General features: G+C 45.7%; 1 protein-coding gene across 1 annotated transcript; it reads right to left on the bottom strand.

Annotated features, from left to right (window-relative positions):
- Positions 1-12545: 12545 nt before the first annotated feature.
- TLNRD1 (talin rod domain containing 1) lies at positions 12546-14750 on the bottom strand. The gene has a single exon (XM_034939278.4). It carries the CDS (start codon positions 14275-14277, stop codon positions 13189-13191), a length of 1089 nt encoding a protein of 362 aa, XP_034795169.2. The 5' UTR covers positions 14278-14750; the 3' UTR covers positions 12546-13188.
- Positions 14751-26683: the final 11933 nt, after the last annotated feature.

The raw sequence follows: 26683 nt of genomic DNA, 5'->3' as shown, positions 1-26683 counted from the left end.
CCCAGGATGACCCCATCACAATGCTAAAGGGACAGAGAACTTCCCTCCCAGGGAACAAGTTACCAAGTACAATCTCAGTAATTTTTTTGTCAGTTTCAGTTATGAGTTGGATGGATTGTCTGGGAGCCAAGTATGACATCTTCCCTCTTGGGCAAGGCTTGAAATTGGTGCTCACAGACGGGATCATGAGAATAAAGGGCATAGAGAGGCCAGTTGAGTGATTCAAAGGGTGCCGAGTCCAGATTTCTGTCCCAGTATGTTTTGCCCCAATAAGCACTACCTCAGATTTATTCCTCTGAGCCTTGCAGGATTTGAAGGTTTCAGTGATTGCTACTGAAGAACAAGTTATGTTCTATGAGCAGTAATTCCATTAATTCCTCTTTGAGCATGCAGATTAGGTCTTACGTTTATATCACTGATGCCTGCCCCAGAGCAGGTTGCCAGGAACTGCAAGCTGAATGGCTCAAGTATACCCAGGCTGGCAGTGGACCAGCATGATGGGAAGCAACGCATTGAGCTGAGAATGGGCTTCTCTTGGGGAAATTAAAGGCAGGACTATTCTGAGAAGGTTGGTGAGCCTGTCTTCAGCTGCTAAGAGCTAATCTCAGGGATTAGGATGCAGGCACCCCAGGATAAGAAATATTTGAGGATTATCTGGGGAGAGGGCAGAGAGGTCCAAAGACAGAAAGCACAGATTATTCACCTCTCACAATCGCCCTTTCATACTGAGCTGTGATTCCTCCTTGTGCTGGGAGAACAGGAGCCTAGATTGTATCTCCCAGCCCCATGGCAAGCTTTTGCATGTGCTTGAAGCTGGATCGCTAAAGTCATTATTCCTTTCACTGAGTCCTCACAGAATTCCTTTCAAAGCTGGAAATCGCAGTCTGAGAGAGGCCGGGTCATTTGGTGACCATCACACCAGGACCCCATACCACAGCCACTCAGCTTGTGGCAAGTGCAAGCCTTCCAGCTGTGCCCCAGTGACCCCACCCCCATCCAAGGTGATTATGATCCACATCACAATCCGCACCACCAGAAAGGGGACATGAGCAACGCATTTCACTTTTTATGGAAATCATCAGTGGCCATTGACCATGGTAACTCTATCTGCTTATTACTTCACTGAAACCAGAATTTCAGTGCTAGTGGTTAGAAATGCTGGGCTGGGAGCAGGTAGGATGTGGAAGGAAGAAGTTAAATAATTAAATAGATATAATACCTTTGTTTTAAACAATCCCTTTAATTTAGATAAGATAACCATAATCTTTTATTTCCAGATAGTCTTGATGATAAAATGCAAAAAAAAAAAAAATTAAGGAAATGATTCAAATGGGTAGTTGCACATTGGAAATTTTAATTTGCCCAAATGCCCAAATGCCAGTTTGCTGCTGACCTGAGGGTCCCCCTACATTCCCTGGTGGCTTTGGCATAGGATCTCTTTTTCTTCCCTAAGGCTTTAGCTTCTTTCCTCCATTCACAGGAGCCTGATCCTGGAAAGCAAAGAAGTAGGCAGAGATTGCTAGTGGGCACTGCTCACCCCAGAGCCCAGCTTAAGTACGCTGTTATAACTAAAACTTGATCATGGAAAGTCATGAGTAATTTCTGTATTATAACAATTATGGGACTCAAAGCCAGGACTCACTCCCTCAGTCAGTTCTCACGCTGATTTCAAGGGCTCCCCAGGGAATATGGTTCTAAGTTCATTTGTGGGAAAAGACTCCCTTCTTGAGATGGCATTTTGTTTCCTGACGCCTGCTGGACCTAATACCGCCCTGAGGAGAGAGGCAAGAATCATCACCAGGTTGGCATCCAGTCCTCCAGCTCAGAGCTCAAACTTAGGCGAGGCCCTGGGGTACGTAGACCAGTTAAGGGAAGAGAATTTGGGCCATCCAGGGCCTTGGAAGCCACCCAGATCCCCAGGAAGTCCACAAAAGACCAGACATGCCAAGGCCGCCCTGTTCTGCAGCACAGATGGAGAGTCCTAGTCTTTGGAGTCATCTAGGCTCAAAGGGTTACCACGTGTTCAGAAGGACGGGAGAGATATTTCACATAAAGAGACCAACAAAAGCAAAAGCAGATATAGGAATAAGAACAGCATGGGAAAAGGCCTGAGTTCTGCCCATCATGCTGGAACAGAGGCTTGGGCTGGGGGTGGTGGGAGATGAGTGCCATGGCCTGATAAGGGCCTCGTCCTATTCCCTGTGGGACCAGTCCAGTGGCATGCTGTCGGTACTCAATAAGTAGACTATGTGAAGTTGCAGTTTAGGGCCTAGATTTACTACACAAAAGACATGGCTGATGGGAGGAGGTGATGAAAGCATGCCTAATTTGGGCAGGTAATCCAGACTGCAGCTAGGGACTCATTAAGCAGCATTGTTCAGGTGAGGGTCAACAAGGGGCCTAGGCTAGGATGCTGGCTGTGCAGCTGGGGAGAAGAAACAGATGCCAAGGGTATGAGAAAGGAGAATTTGAAAGAATTTGGTAACTGACTGAAGGGAATCTAGCCAAAAGAAAAGGTTAATGAACTATTTTACTCTTGGGGCCTTTCATCTCTAAAAGCTTGATATGACTTATAAACACTACATTTGTTCAGCAGAGATGTTTATTGAGAGCCTCATATGTGTTAGGTAACTGCGTTAATCACTGGAGATAAAAAGATGATGCCACCACCTGGTGATGATCCATACTAGGAACATGCATAGGTAAACAGAGAATTACAGTAACTTGATAAATACTAACATAGGGAAAGTGCAGGGTACTACAGGGACCTGCAGGAGAGGGTGCCACCCAAGCTGAGGACTGCGGAAGCGGGTTAAGGAGAAGCAGGATGTGGGATGAGTGTTCCAAGGGACAGCTTGTGCAACAGCTTGGAGGCAAGAAGACAGCATGACACTGGAAGGACCTCTAAAAAGTATAATTATGGGTAGACTGTGAGAGACCAGACCTGCTAGAAATGCCTCAGTGAGGAGTTTGCCTTTTATCCTAAAGTCCACGGGAGAACCATGGAAGTGTTCCAAGTAGGTGAAGAGCAAAGGCAGCTGCAATTTAGAAATCCAAGTGGAAGTTACTTGACAAACCAGAGGTTTATCTTCTTCAAGCATCCCTTAGGATACCAGGATCATGAAGCAGGTGGAAAGCCATCTGTCCATGGAATCAACTCTGCCCGAGTCTTTACAAGGGGCCTGTGGGCATCCAGGGCCCTCCACAAATGGTCCAAGAGGAGCTCAGACCAAAGGCTTAAGTGAGGCTTAGGAAGAAACCCACAGGAACTGTCATTGGAAAGATTAAAAATTTAACAGAGTTGAAGAGCATTTCGCCTCAATGGGCAGAGGGACACTATCCTAAAAATCATTCATTCACTATAGCCAAGTGGCTAAGAATGCTGTCTCTGTCACAAGACCTTGATTCTTACCTTTATCCCCCTACTTACTAGTTTCTTTGACCCTAGGCAAGTGGTTTCAATTCAGCATCCTCATCTGTAAAATGAGAACGACTCTTCATACCTCAAAGGGGTTGCTTTAAGGACTGAGAAACACAATGTAAAGTTTCTAGCGTATACATCAGGAGCTCAAAAAAATGCCAGCTATTGTTTTTCTTTCATTAAACAAACAATGTAGCATCCTGGTCACCTTCTAGGGATGACAGATGAAAAAGACACAACAGATTGCCTTGAAAAACTCCCAGTCTATCAGCCAGACAGGTGCACTCTCCCGGCCAGGTGCATCTTCAGGAGCCCAGTTCAGTTCTTGCTGATCCACAACAATGGCAGGCAGCCAGGCTCAGGACTCTTCTGCAAGTGAGCTGGGCCCACTGGCCCCACCCAGGGCTGCTGATCCAAGGCCAGGCTAGCCGCTTCAGTGAAGTAGGGGAAAGCTGTTCTGCTTCCTACAGTGCAGATCCCATCCAGCAATAGCCTCACACTCTGCATCTACACCACCTCAGAATTAAAGAGCAGCCAGGCGCAGTGGTTCATGCCTGAAATCCCAGCACTTTGGGAGGCCAAGGAGGGCAGATCACAAGGTCAGGAGTTTGAGACCAGCCAGTTCGAGATCAGCCTCTGGCCAACATGGTGAAACCCCACCTCTACTAAAAATACAAAAACTAGACGGGCATGGTGGCACTCTCCTGTAATCCCAGCTACTTGGGAAGCTGAGGCAGGAGACTTGCTTGAACCTGGGAGGTGGAGGCTGCAGTGAGTCGAGATGGCACCACTGCACTCCAGCCTGGGCGACAGCAAGACTCTGTCTTGGGAAAAAAAAAAAATCAAAGAGCAGAACAGAAAATGATCCCTGAGCCTTGGAATAAAGCCTACTTTTTAAGGCACCTGCAACTTCTAACTAAAAACTGCCCTCTGGCTGCACAGAAAATACATTCGATGGAATTCCCACCTACATTATATGCGGTTGCCTGGCACTGAGAGTAGGAAAGAGGGGTTCCGATGTCAACATCCTTCTCCCTGGTCGCCAGGATAATATATCCAGATGATCAAATCTAGGGACTATGAGGCCCCAAACAGCCAAAGATCTAGATTAGAAGATCCTTAGGAACATAAATTATGGCACTTATCCTGGTCCCTTGTAATGTGTTTTATCTTGCTATCACTTCCACTGCATTCTAAGCTCTTATCCATATTCCCAACACTTATTGTTAAGTACAGCATCCTCTCTGTACAGTCAGGCTTAAGAAAGGTCTACTGAACACCGTTGAAAAATCCATGGTGAAGATCCCAGTATCTTGATATCCCCAGGAGGCTCCAACTAATGTCCTATACTCTGTATGGAGTTTGTGAGTCATTCTCCTCTCAGCCACACACATACACACACAGGGCAAAACAATGCAAAAGGAATAATTTAGATTAGGCAATTAGGAAGTTCTTCCAAAAACTCTAAGTGAACTCCCAATAGATAATGCAAAATTCACTTCTTAAGCTATTTGTAAGATGGTAGAAGCATCTAGTCTCTCAGCTCTGAAATCTGACAAGAAGCCATAGAAGTTCAGACCATACAGGATTTCATGGACATGTTTAAAACGAAAAAAAAAATCAAATAGGCTTAGTTTTTTTTCAACATTTAAAACTTTTTCCTTGTAGCATTTAAAGTGAGTAATTCTCGTATACCCAGGAAAGAATCAACACCCATGATACAGTCAAACCTAAACCATTTATCACACCTAAAGAGAAGATGCTCTGGTGCGTCATGCCAATGCCCACATACTACTCCCCAGTCACCCGAACAATGAGTACTCAATGCTACGCTTTCCTAGGCCTCTGTCTTCTCCAGTTACATAAATGTAACACAAAAGGATGATGCACTTGGAAAATGTCTTCAGCCTGACAAACGGCATCTCAAATTGATTTTATTGGGGAAAACAAAGGACTGGGTTTCTAGGGTTGTTTCTAGTTCTAGGATTGTTTCTAACAGTAGTTGTGTGACTTTGAGTAACTCCTTAAGTAAGGTAATATTTTAATACAGAGAACATGCCTAATACTGCCCCAGACACCTAGTAAATGTTTGCTAAATCAGAAACTTTTACCATTGGCCTTGCTAAATCTGACACTATTCTAGACCCAACTAATGAATGGCATAGTAAGTGTCATTACCAGCAACTTGCCCCTATGTGACAATGGGCTAATGCATTCATTTATTATTAATGTGAATCTAGAAGGTGTTTTGTGGCTGCCCAGGATGAAGCAAAATGTCCCAGTGAAGTCAAGAATTGCCAGTGTTTCTAGAAACTTCTGTGGGCAAGAAGCTTTGCTTGCCCTCCAGAGAGGGATGAGGGGAACTGGAACACTTGAGCCACCTATAAGGATGCATCTTTAGTGGGCACTGTGGTTCATGCTTGTAATCCTAGCACTTTAGGAAGCCAAGGCGGGCGGATTACGTGAGGTCAGGAGTTCGAGACCAGCTTGCCCAACATGGTGAAACCCCATCTCTACTGAAAATACAAAAATTAGTCCCAGCTACTTGGCAGGCTGAGGCATGAGAATTGCTTGAACCCAAGAGGCGGAGGTTGCAGTGAGCCGAGATCACGCCATTGCACTGCAGCCTGGCAGCCTGGGTGACAGAGCAAGACTGTCACAAAAAAAAAAAAAAGAAAAGAAAAGAAAAGAAAGGAAAAGAAAAGAAAAAGGATGTGATTTCATATCTATTCAGTTGAGCTTACCTATCCGCTTTAGTTATGTGTATAATCCAGGTAGAAAAACTCCCATTTCAATCTGGTTTATTAGAGTCATTGTTGCTGAGCCAAACGGAATATAAAGCCATCTTCATGGGGCTCTCCTTCGTCACAGCCACACTTACATAATAATCACAGCAGAACCAGTTTAAAGAAACAGTATAATAAAAATTGCTCCAGAGTAGTATGATTCCATCATGAAGACAGCTAAAATATCAGATGATCTATTTGTGTCAGTTTTACAGACAGCTTTGCATTGCATTTCAAACACAAAATGCCCACATACCTTAAAAATCAAATTCGAAGTGATAACTAAAGTAGAAGCTTGCTTATGTTTTTAGAAATATCTTTATCATGGAACCTGCATGAGAAGGAATGTTTAAGTAAAACCAAGCTGCCAAGTAAACATTTAGAAAAATCATTAACACAAAATTCTATCTGAAGGGAGATGCTAGAATGACTTGCCAGTTAATTTTAGAACAGGAAGCTGATGATCATCAAAATGAGAAAAGTTAAACTGAAAGGGCATCAGTGAACACTAAATGGACCTGTGTTTCCTACAATAATCTCCAGTTTCTGGAGGTTTATCATCAATGTAGGTCTCTTAAAAAGTTGGTAAGATAGCCAAGTTAACCAAATGATTTTTCACTTAAACAGTATCTGGAGTACCACCTAATATTTCGGAAAATTAGAACAAAATCAGAAGCTATTAAAGCTTAGGCGATGCACTATAATTTCAGCAGTTTTTCAGGTCAGTATGTTCATTAAACTTGAATGCACAGCATATTTATTTCCCTTCCTGAAACATTGGATTTAAAAAATTTCCTCTCTATGTCTACTTCAGCAAAATCTGGATACATGTTATCTTCAACATTTAAACAGACTTGCCAATCAAACTATGAATTACAAAGTTTAAAATCAGTAAATGGATTCACTTTTAAATTATGCTAACAAATCTTAATTAGCATTCAAATCTTACCTGAAGTCTAAAATGTTTGACTGACATGGTTTTAAAATTATAAGACACCCAATGTTTTAGAGAATCTGGATAGGAGGTTTGAAACCACACAGAATCCTTCCCAGAGGGAGACTGAGAAAACAGAGCTATGCTCATCATCTGGGCCGTCCTTGAGGATGTTATAGTATACTTGCTGTGTCAAATTACTGGAAGGGTAAAGGCAAGGTTATTAAGGGAAACTGACTTTAACATAGTTTTTTTAGATCATACTTTTGTTTATGAAGAAGACAGAACTAGTCTTTTTTTAAATTTTATGGGGGGACAGGGTCTTGCTCTATCCTCTAGGCTAGAGTGTTGTGCTGAGATGATGGCTCACTGCAGCCTCGACTTCCCAGGCTCAAGTGATCCTCCCACCTCGGCCTCCCAAGTAGCTGGGACTACAGGCACATGCCATCATGCCTGGCTAACATTTTGTTTTTTTTTTTTTGAAAGACAGAGTCTTGCCATGTTGCCCAGGTGGGTCTCGATCTCCTGGGCTTAAGCAATCCACCCATCTCAGCTTCCCAAAGTGCTGGGATTACAGGCCTAAGCAACCATGCCTGGCAGGTACTTGTCTTACAAAGCTCATCACAAGATCTTAAAGCTCATCACAAGGGCTTACATTTCATGTGAATTCATTTAATTTTTATAATGGGAAAGGCAAGGCACAAATGTTTAGATGACATCCACGGTAATACCTGCCCACCTCACAAGATTGCACTAAGGACCCAATTACATAATAAACATGAAAGCACTTTATAAACCAAAAAGATCTAAGTAAACATAATAAATGCCTAGGTTCCTACAGTAAAGAATGAAACTATGATTCAGTCATGGTCACTGCTTTTATCTGCTTCTCAAATATTTATGGGACAGAAATCACCTGGAGGACCTGTCAAAAAGAGGGCTCTAAAATTGGGTAGATCTGGGCCAGGGCGGGCCAATAGTCTGTGTATCTACCAAGTTCCTGGGTGATGCCAATGCCAGCTTCTGGGGCCACCCTTTTGAGGAATGAGACTCTAAAAGATCATCCTAATTCCTGGTGCATGGTTAGCCTTAGAGAGTATATTTCCTGAGTATATTGCAGACTTTGGTTATCCTTAAAGTGAGCTTTGGGATAAGTCTGTATACTACATCTCATTCTGAATATAGTACTTTACAAACTCAGTATCAAAGTGTTCTTTCTCGGGCAACCAAAGAGCTAAAGGGTTGAATTTTAATTAGCTTGTCTGCTATTCCGTTTTCCAGGACAAGCGTCAACAACATGTAAAAGCATAGAAAGCTGTTTTGCCAGTTCACTATTAAATGATTTCAGTTCATCTCAAAAGGGTGGTGGGAGGTAGGGAAGGACCCTGAACTTGTAATCACATCCCCCTCTCCAAAAGAAAAACCTGGATTCTCAAAGATTTCAAATTAACAAGAGACCAACTTGTCTTCTCTATCTGGAGAAATGGTCTCAAAATATCCAGGAGAACAAAACCACCTGAGCAAACATGTAATTTGCAGAAACGCTGATGCCTCCTGATAGAGAAGTACTCTAGACTCAGACCTGACAGAGAATAAAAAAGAAACCCACAGCCCCTGTAGGGCAGTGGTTCTCCAACATGGGCATGCATCTGAATCAACTGGGAGGGCTTGATAAAACACAAATTGCCACACCTCAAGAGTTTCTGATGGAATATGTTAAAGGTAGGGCCCAGGATGAGACTGAGGGTCCCACAGACCAAGCTGAGGTTGGTCTGAGTCTAGCACTGAGTCTAGACAGCAGCCTTCCCAAGAGGAACCACGTCTCACTCACAGCTGCACACCAGCACCAGCAGTGTCTAGTAGCACACACAGTTGGTCCCCAGTAAATATTTGCCGAATTAATGACCATTATAACTTTCATTTCCAGGAACAATTTTACTACTTGCTTATGTGTACTTGCTGCCAAGTATCTTATACACAGATTCATTTAAAAAAAAATTACACATATGTTGGGCACTATAGCCCTTAACCTTAAGGGGTCCACAGTTAAATTAAATTGACCCCAATCATAGACACTAGTATCACACTTTTTCCTTATAATACCCGGACAGTTAAATCTTAAAGCCTTCTGCCACTTAAGTCGAAGCAGACAACTCACCTATCTAAAGAACCCTAAAGTAAAACCCTGCTTAGTCAAAATGGAGCAATTAATTGCATACATACTCCTACCAAAAAAAAAAAATTAAGTAAAGACAAGAATTTGCCAGGGAGGAACACAAATACCTGTGCCCACACTGGAAACTCAGAGATGGTCTCCTTAAAGCCTCTTCCAGTTGCTGCAAACCACAAGGCAGCCCAGGGAACAGTCCCAGGTGAAAATGCTACTAAATCTTTAAGGATTTCTTCTCTAAATCCTTCCACGTTCACTCAGCAAAGCTCAGAAAGAATTTTGGCAGTCATTTTTCAAATCCTCTGCCTGATCTGCATGTTACCATAGTCACATTCATTCGGAAAAACAGGTGTTTCTGTTAAAATTAGCTGTTCCAAACTGCCAAATATTTTAAATCCCCATGCCAGCTTTAAAAAAAAAAAAAAAAAAAAAGGTAGGGCGCGGTGGCTCACGCCTGTAACCCCAGCACTTGGGAGGCCGAGGCGGGTGGATCACGAGGTCAGGAGATCAAGACCATCCTGGCTAACACGGTGAAACCCCGTCTCTACTAAAAATACACACACACAAAAAAAAATTAGCCAGGCGTGGTGGCGGGCACCTGCAGTCCCAGCTACTAGGGAGGCTGAGGCAGGAGAATGGCATGAACCCGGGAGGTGGAGCTTGCAGTGAGCCGAGATCCCGCCCTGGGCGACAGAGTGAGACTCCATCTCAAAAAAAAAAAAAGTGTGTAAAATAACCAATCAGATGAGGATGGTGGGGGTGCGGAAGAAAGCAAATACACACACATAATTTTTGTGTTTCCTAACATCACCCATAAATGCTATGCTTAAAACAGGCAAAGAAAGATGGAGTTGTGCTTTTTTCCGGTTAAGTCTTATGTTTGAAAGACTGTTTTTGTTCCATTTACTGAGTTGACTATCATAAATAATGTCTTTTGTTCAAAGAACTTAGCAATCATGATTTCCTTTTCTCATGACCATTCAAAGGAAGAAGGTTCTCAACATTCCCTGGTCAAGATGATGCGCATTAAGCCTGTGTAAGAAAACTTGCTCTCAGGAGTCAGAAGAACCCAAGGATTAATGTCTTAAATTAACCCTAGTTTAAAAATTAAAAAGCAAACAAAAAAAACAGGCCACTCTGATTTTATTCCTGGAACCAGTATCTCTGCTGACCTTATTAAACCCTATTATGAAATAGGTCTGAGACGCTGCTTTTTTTAAACATCAGGGGCTATTTAAAAAACAAGTTTAGCAACCTGGGACATTAGAGAAAAGTTAAAATGTCAAAGACCTGTGCCCAATCCCCTTGCCTAGCATTCCTCACTCCGGCTTCTTGAAATCTGCTAGAAAAAAAGTACAAGCAGAATTCACTTCAAGACACCTGCTGGAAGAAAAGCCCTGAACTTTATGTTATAAATGGGAGGTGGGGGGTGCAGGAGCACTGAAAACGCTTAAGTTTAGAACTTTAATCAACTTCAGAGAACAGAGATTATGCATGTTACATGACCAAACGTAGAGCATAAAGAAACACCAAGAGCAGCTATCATTTAGGTAAGAGGTTTCAAAATTCACTTAGTGACTAGCTAGTTAACTTCATCCAAACAGACAGGGAAAGTGATTTTCTTTTTTTTAATTGGCTTGAGTTGTCCTGAAAATCGCTTCTGCAAGGAAAGAGTCCAGGAAAAAACTGGCAATTCTTTTTTTCTTAATCTAATACCAAATTTACAGATTTCTGGCCCTTATTTTACTTAGTGTTTGTTCCTTTCAGTTTACTCTTTGTGATCTGCATAGGATAAATGAAAATGAACCATATAATCAAACTCCATCATTACTTGTGTACATTCAATAAATAAAAATTTCTATATGCATGCAGGATTGTCGCTGGCACATGAATTAGAATCCCACCTCCCTTTCATCCTGAACCCCATCCCAACATTAAAGGGCAGAGGAAAGGAATAAAGATGCTCAAGGTCATTTTCATCTTTTAAAGTCTTCAAAAACCCGAAGTTTACCAGGATTTAAGAGAGAAAAACTGCTCCCATGGTCATTTTTTAAAAAATTTAAGTACCCTACCACTTTAAGACTTTTTCAAATTTCAAATTCAGGGTGGTGAAACAGTCCTACCCTTACCCAACACAGGTTAAAGACTTTTACACGTTGCATTTCATGTCATTGTAATAAAAACAGCGATTCAAACAAGTAAAATAGTCAATATGACTTTTTTCTCTCTCTCTTAATGTATTACAGTGAAAAATGCTTTCTTTTCAGATCTGTGGGAACTGCAAAGGTTTAAGCACAACAAATCCCAAGAAAAATGTAAATGGAACAAATCTAAACCACGTACGAGTTTTTACTCATGTGGCCCTCCCAGGCTTCAGGCACTGTAAATAGATTTGTTGTGCTTTTAGTGGGAAGATATTCAGAATTTAACTAGGTTCAACAGAACTATACACTCCACCACCACTCACACAAAAAGACTCCTAAAAATATCTGCAGAAAAGACAAACTACCTTAATATTACTCCAAATTTCAATCAAAGATTCTTCCAACATACAATCAACCATGGCATTATCTTAGATCAAGGTCACAAAAATAAGCCCTTGGCCTACAATCATGTTGTGGCTCTAGAACGTTCTTAACAAGCTTTCCAGGATACTTATTTCCTCTATTAAGCAGTCTAGGACCCTCTCTCTATTTTTTCTAAAATCATGAGGATCTTGTCTGAATAGACCTGTGTACATAAAAGATGCTAACTATTCTCACTTGATGTACAGTACTTTTAGAGTTCCATCCAGAGACTCTGAGTTGGGAAGGCTGGCATACCACACAGGATTAGGATTTAATCTGAAAATGATAGGCAGAATACAAATCAGAATTCAAGCAGCCTGAGCCACTGTTCATGATGATGGAAAGGTAAGTGGAGACAAAGGGAGCTAAATCACTTTCCAGGAAAAATGAGACAAAACCGTCCCAAGCACTCTACATAACCCAATCCCATTTGTGTCACCTGCCTTTTAAAATAGAACGTTACACACAGTCCTCTCTTCAGTTCCAGGCTGCTCAAGGGAGTACTTCTTGAGCAGTACTTTTTCTTGAGGAAATAGTAGAAAGGGCTGGGAATTGGGGGCCCGCCTCACTACTATTAAAATAGCCTTCCCACAGACCCTTCCCATACATGACATGCAGCATGCAAAATTACAATTATTGAAAAATCAACAATAATTGCAAAAAGCCATCTGAGAAACATAACATTTTAATAGATGAAATAAATACTCCAGTACATGCAAGGTAAAAACTTGACGTTGGGGGAAAAAAAAATCACTCTATAGTGTAAATTAAAAAAACACACGCTCACAGTAGCTTCCCCCCATTTGCAAATCACATGGCAAATTCATACTCTTTCCACACCAAGTATACTCCTAATTCAACACGATTGCTGAAAAAAAAAAAGACATACAAAAAAAGGTAGCTACATCCATGTCTAAGGAGTGAAAACTGAGGTAACCTTTCTTTTAATTAAAAACACAAAAAACAAAAATGAAATGAACCCATGACCTCCTTCCTGCCCAATAATCAAATTTAGTTGAGAAATTCCGGAAGACGGGCTGGGGTAGGGGGCGGGAGTGATAACACAACCAGCAGATGACATATCTTCCAGTCCCTACTGCATGGGGGCTGGTGGACAGACACCTGGGCCCTCCAAGTGCGTGTGCAGGTTGTGTGCATGGCCCTGCCTTGTGGAAGATTCCTCTCGAGCATTTAACGTTGGGGAGGGTAGGGGGTTTCACCTATGATTTCTTTGGTATAAATGGAGAGGGGCAGAGAGTAAGTATCTTCCTTTAGTCTGGGGGTGGAAAAAGGGGTATGGGGGTGGGGTGCTAATTCACAGAATTGGAATTCACTGGCGGTAAAGTCCTGGGCGAAGACCTCTCCCTTAAAGCCTGAGATAGCAGGGTGCAGCCTTCAGACACGGCGCAGGCCGAGTTCCTCAGCCTCTCCCTGTGGTCCGACATCTTGGCGCCCCCGTCGGGGTGCTGCGCCAGATCCCTGAGGCACTGGGTCAGGAGCACGCAGGCCGACACCACGCTCATGGCGCCGCCCAGGATGGCGGTCTGCACCGCCTTGCCCTCGGCGCTCACAGCTGCCGCGCGACCCAGGAACTGCGGCTCGGTGGCGAAGCCTACCAGGGCGCTCACTGCCTGCACCAGGGGCCCGCTGAAGAGCGCACAGCGGCTGCGCGCCAGCTCACTGGGCGCCACCTTCACCTCGCGCACGCAGGCCAGCAGCGCCGACGCGCTGGTGCTCATGCACTTGACGCCCAGCTTGAACTGCTCCCGCGAAAAGCGGTCCCGTGACTTGTCACTGGCCAGGGCGCACGCGTCCGTCAGGAACTTGAGGTTGCGCGACAGGCCCTGCGACACCTCCAGCAGCAGCTGCGGCGTCATGTCGGCCAGCGGCGTGCCGCGCAGCACGGCGCAACCCTGCTCCACCTCGTGGCGGCATCGCGTCACGCGGTAGCGGTCCACCAGGCCCGGCTGCGCGGGCTGGGCGCCCGGCGTGGCCACAGCCGCCAGATAGGCCGCGTGGGCCGAGCACTCGGTCAGCGACACCACCAGGTCGCCCAGCTCCACCAGGCTGTCCCCCGCCTCCCCGAAGCGGCCCATGTTGAGCTGGCTCTGCACGTCGTGGGTGAGGATGGAGAGCCCCTTGGTGCGCGCGATGATGGTGTCCCGGCACTGCTCGAAGGACTCGGCGCCGGCACCAGAGGAGGCGAGGCCCTCGAAGAGCACGGGCCGCGCCTCGCTCGACAGCAGCAGCAGGTCGGCCACCAGCTGCATCTTGCCCTTGCAGTGGTCGCAGACGGATACCAGCCTCTTCCGCGGCTGCGAGCTGGCCCCGCCGATGGCGCTCGCAGGAGCCGGAGAAGCCGCCTCGCCAGTGGGCTTCCCGGCGCTGCCGCTAGCCATCGCGCCCGGGGGGCACTGGCATGCCGCTGGGGAGCCCGCTACCACCGCCGCTGCCGCGGCCACTGCCGCCGCCCCGGCGGCCGTCGCGACTCAGCTGGCCAAGGCCGCGGTGCCTTCCCCGCACCATCATGCCATCCACCGCCGCGGGCAGAGGGCACTGGGCTGCGGCGGCGGGAGCCCGGGCGGCGCGGGGTGGGCCCGAGGGCGAGAGAACGCGGAAGGCTCTTCGGGGCAAGGGGAGGGGCTGCAGCTTTCGGCCTCCTAGAGGGCTTGCAGGAACCATGAACCGGGGCAGAGCAAACTCACTGTCCGCGCTCCTCGTCGCCGGGCTGCCAGGAAAGTCCCTTCTGCTGGTTCGCCGCCGCCGCCGCCTTCTTGGGCATGGCCTGGCCCGGCCCTCGGAGCGGGGAGGGCGGGACGGGGAAGCTGGGAGTTGTCCTTCCTTCCTTCCTTTCTTTGAAATCAAAATCCTTTCCTCGGGGAGGAGCGCGGGAGGCAGCTCAGGCGGGCTGTGCTGTCAGCCGCCGCGCTCGAGGCCACCTCGGGCTCGGCGGCGCACGTGGGCTTCAGGCGCCGTGACCCCACCAGGCGGCACTTCCCCGCGACGGCGGCCGGGGCTGGCTCTCTGGGACGCGCGGCCGCCCCGGGCGCATCTCCTGCCTCCCGCTCTTGGGAAGCCGCGCCGGCGGCAGCAGAGCAGAGGGTGTGGCCGGCACTGTCGCGCCCGCGCCGAGTCAGAGTCGGGCGGGAGCCTGCACTGATTGCGCACAGCGGCCGCCCGGATCGCGCTCAAGCTCTCGCCCGCCCGGGCGTGCCGAGCACCACGGCGGCCCCTTCCCGCCTCGCCGGTTCACAGAGCGCGGCCCGGCGCCGCGGCGGCACGCCCTCCCAGACCGCGCGCCCGGCGGCCCGGCGCTGGCTGTCTACGCAAGTCCATCCCTGTCGCCTCGTCTGGGGCCCCCAGCGGCTGAGCTCTCCTGAGGCCCCGGGCCCCGCGCATCGGACGCCCCTGCACGAGTCTCCCTGCCACCGGGCCAACTCAGAAGGTCCCCGCGGCGCTGCGGCAACCGGCCCGGGCCCCGGCTCCTGCCATTTTTGTCAACCGCCAACTTCCGAGCGAGCGGGCAGAAACTGAAAGGAAGGGCGGGGGCCGAAAGGCAGAGGGGAAAACACCCGCTTCCTCTCCGCGCGCGGCTTCACCTCGGAGCGCGGCCGTGGCTGCGCCGCCGCCCGCAGGGGCTGCCGGAGGCTTTTCCTCTTCCCGTCCGCGCCTCGCCCCCGGGCTCGCCGCCGCCGCCGCCTCGGCCGTAACCTCCCTGGAGCCTATAGAAATCTTTTGTGTGGCGTCACCGCCTTTCGTTTAAATCCCGCTTCCTCCTCTCGCCCTTCCTCCCGCCCCCTCCGCCGCTCCCGGATGCTTGCGCGATGCGCTGCTCCTCCCCCGGGAAGCTGGGTGGCTGCGGGGGACGCCGCCGCCCAACGCGGACGCTGCCGGCGTGGGGCCGGTGGTCCCGGACTCCCCCGTGGTCCTGGGCCGAGAGACTGGGGGAGCGGACAGGGGAAGGCCTGCTCCGGGCCGGGGGCTCTGCGCACACCCATGGGAGACCGGGGCGCAGCCGCCCGCGGGCCTTACGTAAGCTCTTAGCCGGACCAGGGGGCTCCACGCTTCCTCCCCGCCAAGAGAGCAAGTCTAAAAGGTGACCTGGCTTCTGGGCTGAAGGGAGGAGGACACTGGATATCGGCCCCTGGTGTTTTGCTGGGGCCGGTGGGTCGTCTCGGTCTGCGCGACTTCGCCCGGTTTTCCAACGCCCCCTGCCCTTTGTTGTGTTTGATCCACTTCCACGATGGTTTCTGACCAGCAGTGCAGTGTAACGAAAAGAGGAAAAGAGCACTGGATGGGGAGTCCGAAGAGTGGTGCTAGATGCCTGCCCGTTCCTCTCTTGAAATATGCCTTATGCAGTGAGAGCGCGGGTTCTGAAGCAGATTTCCTAGGATCAGCCTTTCTCAAGCCATTTATGTGTTCCATGACCTTGTTCAAGTTCTCTTTCCAAGTATCCGTCTTCTCTTCTAGAAATTAGAGACTGTGCACAGGCTGCTTGAGTACTTGGTTCCTAAACAGTAGCTGTTAGAATTATTATGAGCCCTGATCAGCGCACTTTGCCCTCTCTTAACGTCTATTTATTCGTCTGTATAATGGAATAATAGTAGCTGCTGTTAAATGAATTAAATACGACGGCGTTTGGAGGGAAACATTACTACTCCAGTTTGACAGATAAGGAAACTGATGATCAGGTGCTTGAAGTGACTTCCGAAGATCAGGAAGACAGCATATGGCAGGGACAGGAACCCACGCCTACGCCCCAGCCTCTTTTTACCGAACCTTGTTCTTCAGGAAGTGGTTAAAACACCTGGGCTACTCCCAGCAAAACGCCAGTCACGCAGTCCTGAAACAGGTCCTCTAAGGTGCCCAGCCCAACACAGGCTGGGCGTGCTGAGCCAACAGAATGTTTGTTCCTCTGTCCCTTCCTAGAACCCCAAGTCACCTTTCTCCAGCCAGTTAAAAATGTTACTTTTAACTAGGATGACGTTTCAATTTATCGGCCATATTCAAGCATTTCTGAGAATGAACTGTGAGACATGCTATTAATAAATTAACCATGAACAGCAGGTTCAAACCTGGATGGATAGTCATCCTACTTATAACTGAAAGTATCCTTAAATATCTTTAGAATCCGGATGAGCCCACTTAGTTTGCAAACCGAGGTCAATAAAACTGACTTGAAATAGGAAGTAATTATGTAGGGTTAATTCCTTTTTTTCTTCTACAAGAGAAAAAAAAAAAACAGCTGGATAAGTCAAGGTTTTTCCATGGTGACCCAGGGATTGCACCTTAGTCCTTCTTAAGCTCCAAAAACTTATGAGAGGGGGCCGGGCGCGATGGCTCACGCCTGTAATTCCAGCACTTTGGGAGGCCAAGGCAGGCGCATCACGAGGTCAGGAGATCAAGACCATCCTGGCTAACACAGTGAAACCCTGTCTCTACTAAAAATGCAAAAAATTAGCCGGGCATGGTGGCGGGCGCCTGTAGTCCCAGCTACTCGGGAGGCTGAGGCAGGAGAATGGCATGAACCCGGGAGGCGGAGCTTGCAGTGAGCAGAGATCGCGCCACTGCACTCCAGCCTGGGCGACAGAGCGAGACTCCGTCTCAAAAAAATAAATAAATAAATAAATAAATAAATAAAACTTATGAGAGGGAAGTCAGACTGTTCTGTGCCTAGTTTATTCTTGAGGCTGCTCTAAGATCAGGAGATTTTTTTCCCAAAGCCACGTAGGGCCCCTGGGGGTCCCATTTTCCCTTTCTTCTACATATGCAGTCTGTTTTGTTGTTGATGGAAACCCACCCCGACAATGAGTTGTGTTACACACAGACTGTCCACTCTATTCAGTGAGGTTTGGTTTCATTTTTAAAACTGATAGCATTGTTTTCTTGGCCTTCCCTGCTTCATTTTTCAGATAGGGAAGCTCCTAAACTGATCCTCCCAGGCACTGCCTCCACCTTTCTTTAGGTTCACCTTTACTTTGTCCCATTGTTCAATCACTCCACAATCACTGGGCACCAGTCTTGTGCTAGGCACCAAAGTTACATAATTTGTAATATGAGGCCCCCACTCTTTAGAGTCCAGGGATAGGAGTAGATTCGCAAGAAACAGCCACAATTTCACTATTGGCACGTGAGAGCACAGAGTAAAAAACCTATAGCAGAGATAATCAGGCTTCACAGATACAATATTTGTAGGTAGGCAGGTCCATGTGGTTCTGTCTGACCAATGAAGTGTAAGGGGAAGCTATGCAGGTTACTTCCAGGCTGAGACAATGAAAAGCCAATCTGTAATTCTCCACTCTCTTGCCCTCCTATAACTACCAAGGAGACTGCATTCTAGTTGGTGGAGCCTCTGTAAGCTTAGGTGACCATGTGGAGCAGACCCTCTTGATCTGTAGTGGACATGCAATGTGAACACAAAGTAAATTATTGGTGTGTTAAGTCACAGAGATTTGAGGGTTGTCTGTTGCTGTTGCATATTTTTAGTCTAATTAGAGGATGGCTTGTTGGTGTCTGCCCTTAGAGTCACTCAAGCAATGGCTTTTTCTTTAGAAAACTCCACCTATTACCCCTTCTAACCCTCTCAAAATTAAAATAAATATAAATCAAAAGTATTTGCTGTGATCTGACCCCCAAATTCATATGTTAAAACTTAATCACCAATGTCACAGTATTACAAGGTGAGCCTTTGGGAGATGGTTAAGTCATGAGGTGGAGCCCTCTTGAATGGGGTTAGTGGCCTTATAAAAGAGGTGTGAGAGAGTTGTTCACCTCTTTTGCCCTTTCATCATGGAAGGATGCAGCAACATAGAGGACGCATCATCTATGAGGAATGGGCCCCTGCTGGGGCCTTGATCTTCTACTTCCCACCTCTAGAGCTGTGAGCAATAAATTTCTATTAGTTATAAATTACCCAGTCTAAGGTATTTTGTTATAGCAGCTCAAATGGACTAAGTATTTTTTTTTTAATGGATGTTGAGTGAGAGAAGAAAGCGGAAAATGTGTGGACTGAGGATTGGCTGAGGGAAGGTAAATGGAGTGGATGAGAGGGAGCTGGTAAATGGCCTGGCCCCTAGAGAATGCATTCTCAGTACTGGCTCAAGGCCTACACTGAAATAGGCATCTGATGAAAAGTAAGTGAACAAGTTGCAAAGAGAGAACTGAGGATTTGGGCAGGACAAGAGGAACTGACAGGTTGAGACAGGCAGGACTGGGGAAACATCTTTTACCTCGTCTCTTGCCTGTTTTAGAAGGTGCATCCACCACTTGGTATAAGAGAACATTATGGGCATTCTGTTTTGTTTTTATGTTTTAAATCGTGGTAAAATAACATAATATCATCTTACCCATTGTTAAGTACATTATCGTGCAACCATCACCATCCTCTATCTCCATAAATGTTTAATCTTGCCCAACTGAAACTCCATACCCATTAAGTAACTGCTCCCCACTCCCCCTTCCTCCAGTCCCTGGCAACCACCATTCTACTTTCTCTATGAATTTGACTACCCTAGGTACCTCATGTTAGTGGAACCATACAATATTTGTTATTTTGTGCCTGGCTTATTTCACTTAACATAATATTTTTTTTTTTTTTTTTTTTTTTTGAGACGGGGTCTGGCTCTGTCTCCCAGGCTAGAGCACAGTGGCGCAATCTCGGCTCACTGCAAGCTCCGCCTCCCGGGTTCATGCCATTCTCCTGCCTCAGCCTCCCGAGTAGCTGGGACTGCAGGCGCCCGCCACCACACGCGGCTAATTTTTTTTTGTATTTTTAGTAGAGACGGGGTTTCACTGTGTTAGCCAGGATGGTCTTGATCTCCTGACCTCGTGATGCGCCTGCCTTGGCCTCCCAAAGTGCTGGGATTACAGGCATGAGCCACGTGCCCAGCCTTAACATAATGTCTTTAAGATTCACTGATATTATAGCATACATGGGAATTTCCCTTCTTTTTTATGGGTGAACGGTATTCCATTGTAAGCACTCCGGATCTTTTCATTCTATCAAAAATTTATTTATTTATTTATTTATTTATTTATTTAGTAGCGAGAAAGTCTCAGAGACACAGTCTCACTTTGATATCCAGACTGGTCTCACACCCTTGGCCTCAAGCGGTCCTCTCACCTTAGCCTCCCAAAGTGCTGAGATTACAGGTGTGAGCCTGTCTGGCCACTCTGGGTTTTGATACCCAACTTTCACACTACCCCACACTTTACAGACCAACAACCATGCTGTGTTTGGTCTGTAGTGCCACCTGTTGGTCAGTAAGAGGCATTCTCTGCCCTAATTATTTTTCCCTTTGGAGCAATGTCCCTCTGTTTTGCTTTTTGCACACAAATGGGCCAATTACATCTCAGGCTATCTTTCTTATACATATGCATTATTTCCCTTTCACTATCTGTTGTAAAAGAGAGGAATTTATATCTCTCCTTCTTTTCCCCAGATTCCCTCATTGTCATAGGTGATGCATGACAACAGCCCCTGGTTCACCAGGGAGCAAGATCACTGTCTAACACCTCGCTCTCCTTACCTGGCATGTCCTCTTGCTCTCTGGCATATTTTGTTCCCATCCAGTAAGAACACCTGGGCGGTACCTCACACATCACTCCCATTTCCTCCCCAGCCCCACTTTCCACCCTCCCTTCCTCCCTCCATGCTTTCTCTCTGTTCACCTGCAGCTGGGTGTGTGAGGGAGCCCTGTGTGCTGGACCAGTTATACCTTGGCAGGCACACCTGAGCATGCAGGTCCTGAAGTCTAGGAGAGCTGGAATTTTCTGCAGTAGTTTACCAGAGCACCCTCCATGGAGGCAAAGTTTGCTTGCACAGATTAATAAATTCTGTACCCCATTCATTTACTGGCCAGCCATCTTTGGATGTATTTTCTATTTTCCAGCATCCTGAAGAAGAGAAAAAACAAGTGCTAGGTTTCAGGCACCCTGGTCTTTTAACACTAATCATGCCTGACCAAGTTTTGACATCTCTCATGGTGCCTAGTAGTCAGTAACTACAGAGTGATTAGATGTATTGGTGCCTCACAAGGAGGCTCCCTGATCTTTCAGACAGACCCAGGTATTTCTTCCCCCCTTGTAGCTACTATGATGCCTGCTCAGCTTCAGAGTGGCGTCAAGTACTTGTAACTGTTGGTGTAACTCTCTCCACAACCCTATCATCTCTGTAAGGGCAGGGACTTGATCTATGCATCTTTCCCCCACATTTAATGTATTGAGTGTTTATGGCATTAATAAGTTAATGAATTATTTTATCTGTTAAGTCTCTGTGCAAGAAAGGTGCCCTTTTATTGAACCAAACTCTGGCTGCTCACAACTTTTATTCAGTAACGGACAGAAAGTCATGGATATTCATGAAACAACAGCAGGGGTACAGTCTAGGTCTAGTCATGACCTAACAGCTCACAACTCTTAAGATTGAAGGGGAGGCCTGAGGCCTGTTTGCTTAGCAAGTGTGTTCACCTCATTTTTCTTACAGCTTGTTTGAGATAGTCCAGGGAGGTGATTCTTTGGAAACAGACTGAATTTTCTAAACATAACTGCATATATCTGTGCTGCAAAGTACATGTAATTTTTTCAGATGACATAGATAAAAGTCCTGCCTTCTTCAGAGATTCAGATCTCATCCCCAAATTTTCAAGGCCATTGCAGTATTGTAGATAATTTGAATTACATGTATTATTCTGATAATTTCCATTGAAATTAGACTTTTCACCCTTACATATTGGTGGAAAGAAGGGTATCAATTCACATTTTGTAAGCAGCAGTGTGTTTATGTGTGTCTCTCCTTTTAAAGCACAAGTGGGCCAGGCGCGGCAGTTCCCACCTATAATTCCAGCACTCTGGCAGGGCGAGGTGGATGGATCACTTGTGCCCAAAAGTTCTAGACCAGCCTGGGCAACATGGTGAAAACCCATCCTTTAAAAAAAAAAAAAATGCACTTTGGGAGGCCAAGGTGGGTGGATCATGAGGTTAGGGGTTCAAGACCAGCCTGGCCAACATGGTGAAACCCCTGTCTCTACTAAAAATACAAAAATTAGCTGAACATGGTGGCATGTGCCTGTAATCCCAGCTACTCAGGAGGCTGAGGCAGGACAATTGCTTGAACTGGGGCCCGGGAGGCAGAGGTTGCAGTGAGCTGAGATCGCACCACTGCACTCCAGCCTGGGCTACACAGTGCAACTCTGTCTCAAAAAAGAAAAAAAAAATGCAAAAATTAGCCAGGTGTGGTATGGGAGGCTGAGGCGGGAGGATCCCTTGAGCCTGAGAGGTGGAGGTTGCAGAGAGCCAATATCTGGCCGCTGCACTCCAGTCTGGGTGACAGAGCAAGACCCTGTCTCAAAAAAACAAACAAACAAAAACAACACACCACCACTGACGTATGTTAGATGTGAAGAAAAATAGAAAATACAGAGAAAAGGTTAAAATATTTTGGAATCTCACTGCTTAGAGACAGCCATCGTATACATATTTGCAGCTCTTTTCCTATACATAGATATATATCTGTATAATTTTAATAGCATTTAAAATATAGTATAAAATGAATATCTTTAGTAGCAACAAATATATATGATATATTTAATGATTGCATATTATCCATCATATGTGTGGAATACAGCTTGCAACTGTAAATGTAGATTTTATAGTCTACAATTTTTGAAACACTTAGAGTTGTTCTCATTTTCCCCACTCATGGAGAGTGTTATAGGATTGTTACATTGGGTAAGTGAAGAAATACACGGAAAGCACTCAGCAGAATGCCTGTCGCATAGTAAGTGCTCAATATTAACATTACTATTATTTTCATTGTCTGTTTCCTCAGAGTCAAGTTCTTGGAAGTAGACTTGCTAATCATATTATGCACTTTTTTGTGGGGAGGGGGAGTTGATACATTTCACCTAATTTTCAAGCAGAAAACTCCATCCCCCGAGAAGTGAGTGAGAAGACTTCTTTCCTTAGCCTTGTCAACAGTGTATACTGTCTGTATTTTTATCCAGGATCAACTGATAATTTAAAAATTATAACATGTTTGAATTTGCATTTTTTGATATTAGAGAGATTCTGTGTTTTGTTTTGTTTTTGCCACATGTGAACTGGCCATTTATATTTATTCTTTTGGGAATTACCTATTCATGTCCTAGACCATTTTTCATTTGGTTGTTCATCTTTTTCTTATTGATTTATAAGTTGGTTTTTTTTTTTGGAGACAGAGTGTTACTCTGTCACCCAGGCTAGAGTGCAGTGGCACAACCTCGGCTCACTGCAACCTCTGCCTCCCGGGTTCAAGCAATTCTCCTGCCTCAGCCTCCCGAGTAGCTGGGATTACAGGTGCATGCCACCACACCCAGCTAATTTTTGTATTTTTAGTAGAGACGGGGTTTCACCATCTTGGCCAGGCTGCTCTCAAACTCCTGACCTCAGGCAATCTGCCCGCCTCAGCCTCCCAAAGTGCTGGGATTATAGGCATGAGCCACCATGCCCAGCCAGGAAAACACAATTTTAATTATTATGTTTAACTCTGTGAGTATGCTCTTCTGCCCAAAAATAATGGTGGTGACCAGGAATGGACACCTGCCTCAGACTGGGCCAGTCACATTCTCTACTGAAAATCTGAAATTCCAACAAAAGGCAACGAGTTAGTTGCTACCAATATTTAGCAACTACAATGAATGATTTGTGTCTATGTAATTAAATTTTTTAAGTGAGTAAATTTAGGGGCTGGTAAAACCCAGGAAGTATGCAGTACGTCTATTCTTACATTGGATTAAAAAGCAACAAAAGTGCAAAATGGTAAATACTCATTACCTCTCTCAGCCCATCCCCAGGCCTCTCCTCCTATGTCTTCCCATGAGTCAGTCATTAGAGGGTTAATATTTGGCACAATGGTGACTGTACCCATCAGCTCATCTGCCTCAGTTCTGATTAACTGGTAATTGTGCTACTCCAGTTTTTCAACATTTTGAATATTACCCCCGCCTGCTTCCAAATAGTACTAGAAAGTCTTGCTTCACCCTCCTCTGTTGTGGAATGATGCATGCCAGGATGAGCTCAGGTTAAGACACTAATTAGATCTGAGATTCAACTTTACCATCCACAGTCACTGAATCACTTAGAGGTGGGGTTAGTATTAACCCCAGAGCACTGAAGAGACTTGTGGCTTCACTTAGGCCATGAGCACACAATCTTTCACATCTGTCCTCTCCAGTCTACACTGCACCACCTGGTACCTGGCACAGACTCTTGTCCCATCTGAGTGCTCCTGGCTCCAGATTTTTCAATGCATTTTCCATTTGGCTCCCAATTTAACCATCCTGAGTGCCTCACTGATTAACCTAGATGGTGCTGTGGCGGAAGAAGGACTCCAAGAAGACTGGACCTTGTTATCCAGTACACCTCGGCTTAGATTCTTGCCTTGCCGCTGCACTAGCTGTGCAGCCTCAGACAAATTGTGTAATTGTAAAACCAGGATTTCCTCTTATTTAAATTGGAGATATTATCATCATCATCACATCATCCCTTTGGGCCTGGATCTCCTGTAATCTGCATGAAATTTACTGCATATTGTTTATCTGCTCTGCCAGAGTAAGGATATTGTTATATTCATTTTTGCATCAGTGCCTCACCTGATTCTTGGTTAACAATAGGTCTTTGGTAAATAAAATTCCCCCCAAGTTGAATGGAATCAAGTTCCAAACACTAAAGTAAGTTTCAAATATCCAAATGTTGAAAATGCAATTGATCCAGATGTTTTCACATCAGTGGATTATATGCCGAATTGATTTCCTCCTTAGAGGAAAGTCAGTAGCCCTGAAACTTTCTACACATTCCCAACAATTTCTGTAAAACTTCCAATGATCTTATTCTCTATAACTAGATATGTGGGCCAAGAATCCCAACACGTTTGCCCCTTAACTTTGAAGCTGGCAATATGAATTACCAGGGTGACCCCTCCCAGTAGAGCACATGATCAGCCACAGCTGTGCATGTTTTTTAGTATGACTGCACCAGGATAGGGCTCCAAGCCACTGGGTGGAGCAATGTGCTCTGGGGAGAAAGCTCATGACATTTCCCCTATGATTTCACAAAAGAAAAAATCTTTTTCTTATGAGTTGTTTCTGCTCAATGTCAATAGGAAAGGTCATAGCTTAGCGTGTTTACATACAGATGCATGCATGAATATGTAGAATATCAGCCACTCCTACGGTGTGAGAGAATTTAAATTGCACTGGTCCTAAGAGTGAAGGAAAGCAGGCGTAGTTGCCTACTCAACCTCCACTTTATTCTTTTCCCTTTATAACAATCCTAATTTTATTTGAGATGACAATGTATACAGCTAGAAGACAATTTCTCAGCCTCCCTTGGAGAGCTAGGTTCCAGCCAATGAGATGTAAACAGAAATGTATGCAATGTTCAAGTAGGCTGCTTAAAAGAAGTTGACTCCACTTGAAAGGTGTGCTTGGTTTGGCCTGCCTTCTCCCTTCCTCTGGTTGAATGTCATCTTGATGACTGGAGCTCCAGGAGCCATCCTGGAATTTCTGACCTTGAGGGTGGAAGCCACAGGCTAATATGATAGAAGGATGAGGAAGAGGCTGAGTACCAGATGGCTGAGAAGCCACTATACCAGCCCTAGTTTCGAGTTTACACTGCTTCTGTGAAAGAAAAGTCAATCACAATAAAACCTTTTATCTTGTTTAAACCACCTTAAAAAGTCAGTTTTCTTTTATATGCAGCCTACTAATCCTATCCAAACAAGGCTTGAATAAGGTTTACTACAGCTCTTTTTTGTTGTAATAGCAGAAAAATTGGTAATAAATGCCCATCAATAGGAAAATAAACTATTAATTTAACAATACCAAATAAAACTGTGCAGCAGTATAAAGAATGAAGCGTTTTTTGTTGTTGTTGTTGTTGTTGTTGTTGTTTTTGAGATGGGGGTCTTGCTTTATTGCCCAGTCTGGTCTCAAACTCCTAAACTCAAATTATCGTCCTACCTCAGCCTCCCAAAGTGCTGGGATTATAAAGGCTTAAGCCACCGTGCGGCCTTTGGTTTTTTTTGTTTTTTGTTTTTTAAGGTCTTATGTAATTAAACATTTTAAAGACATCAGCTGATGAGCCGTTTAAAACAAGAAGAATCTCAAAGCATCTTTGGCCAAAATCTTTTTAAGAAACAAAAAGTAGCGTGATTCAGCCTTGAAAAGGATTAGTCGGAGCCTACAGTATTAGGTTGAAATCAAAGAAAGGCAAGCTTTTTTTTTTTTTGGATGAATAGTAATGATCTTTTTGGAAAAAAAAAACAAATATTGAAAGCTGGTTGAACTGAATCCTCTTTATTGATGAGGAAAGCAGTGGACTCGAACTATTTATGACTTTCTGAAAAAAGTTGCCCTACCTGCCACTCACTTCTTTTTAACTGGCTGTTCTCAAAGGAAATTGCAAGAGACTGAGGATAAACGTCCGACATCCAGAAATGGGCTTTTTTAGAGCTGAGGCAGCCTCCAGAACTTCCAGTTCCAATTTATTTCACAGGCGAGAAACTGAGGTCAACAGGGACGTTGGTTAGTGGTTCCTGGAGGCCCTGAAGGAACTTTTGGACCTGGCTTGTGCGTTCAAGAGAAAAAGGTCGGCCTCTGACGGAAAACGAAAAATGAGCACTCAGGGACCCACCCAGCCGGGACAGAGCGCCTCAGCCGGACCAAGAGGAGGAGCCAGTGGGGCGGGGCCAAAATGGCGGAGGGGCGGGGCTTCTAGAGGCGGGGGTTAGGAAATGGGACGGGGCGGGGCCCGGTAGGCTAGCGAGGG

This window comes from Pan paniscus, chromosome 16, assembly GCF_029289425.2.
Source record: "Pan paniscus chromosome 16, NHGRI_mPanPan1-v2.0_pri, whole genome shotgun sequence".
NCBI classification, from domain to species: domain Eukaryota; kingdom Metazoa; phylum Chordata; class Mammalia; order Primates; family Hominidae; genus Pan; species Pan paniscus.
This window is presented reverse-complemented; position numbering and strand designations above follow the sequence as displayed.

Excerpts from the sequence above, each read along its gene's own strand:
- TLNRD1 (XM_034939278.4), bottom strand. The coding sequence starts at position 14,277 with ATGGCTAGCGGCAGCGCCGGGAAGCCCACTGGCGAGGCGGCTTCTCCG.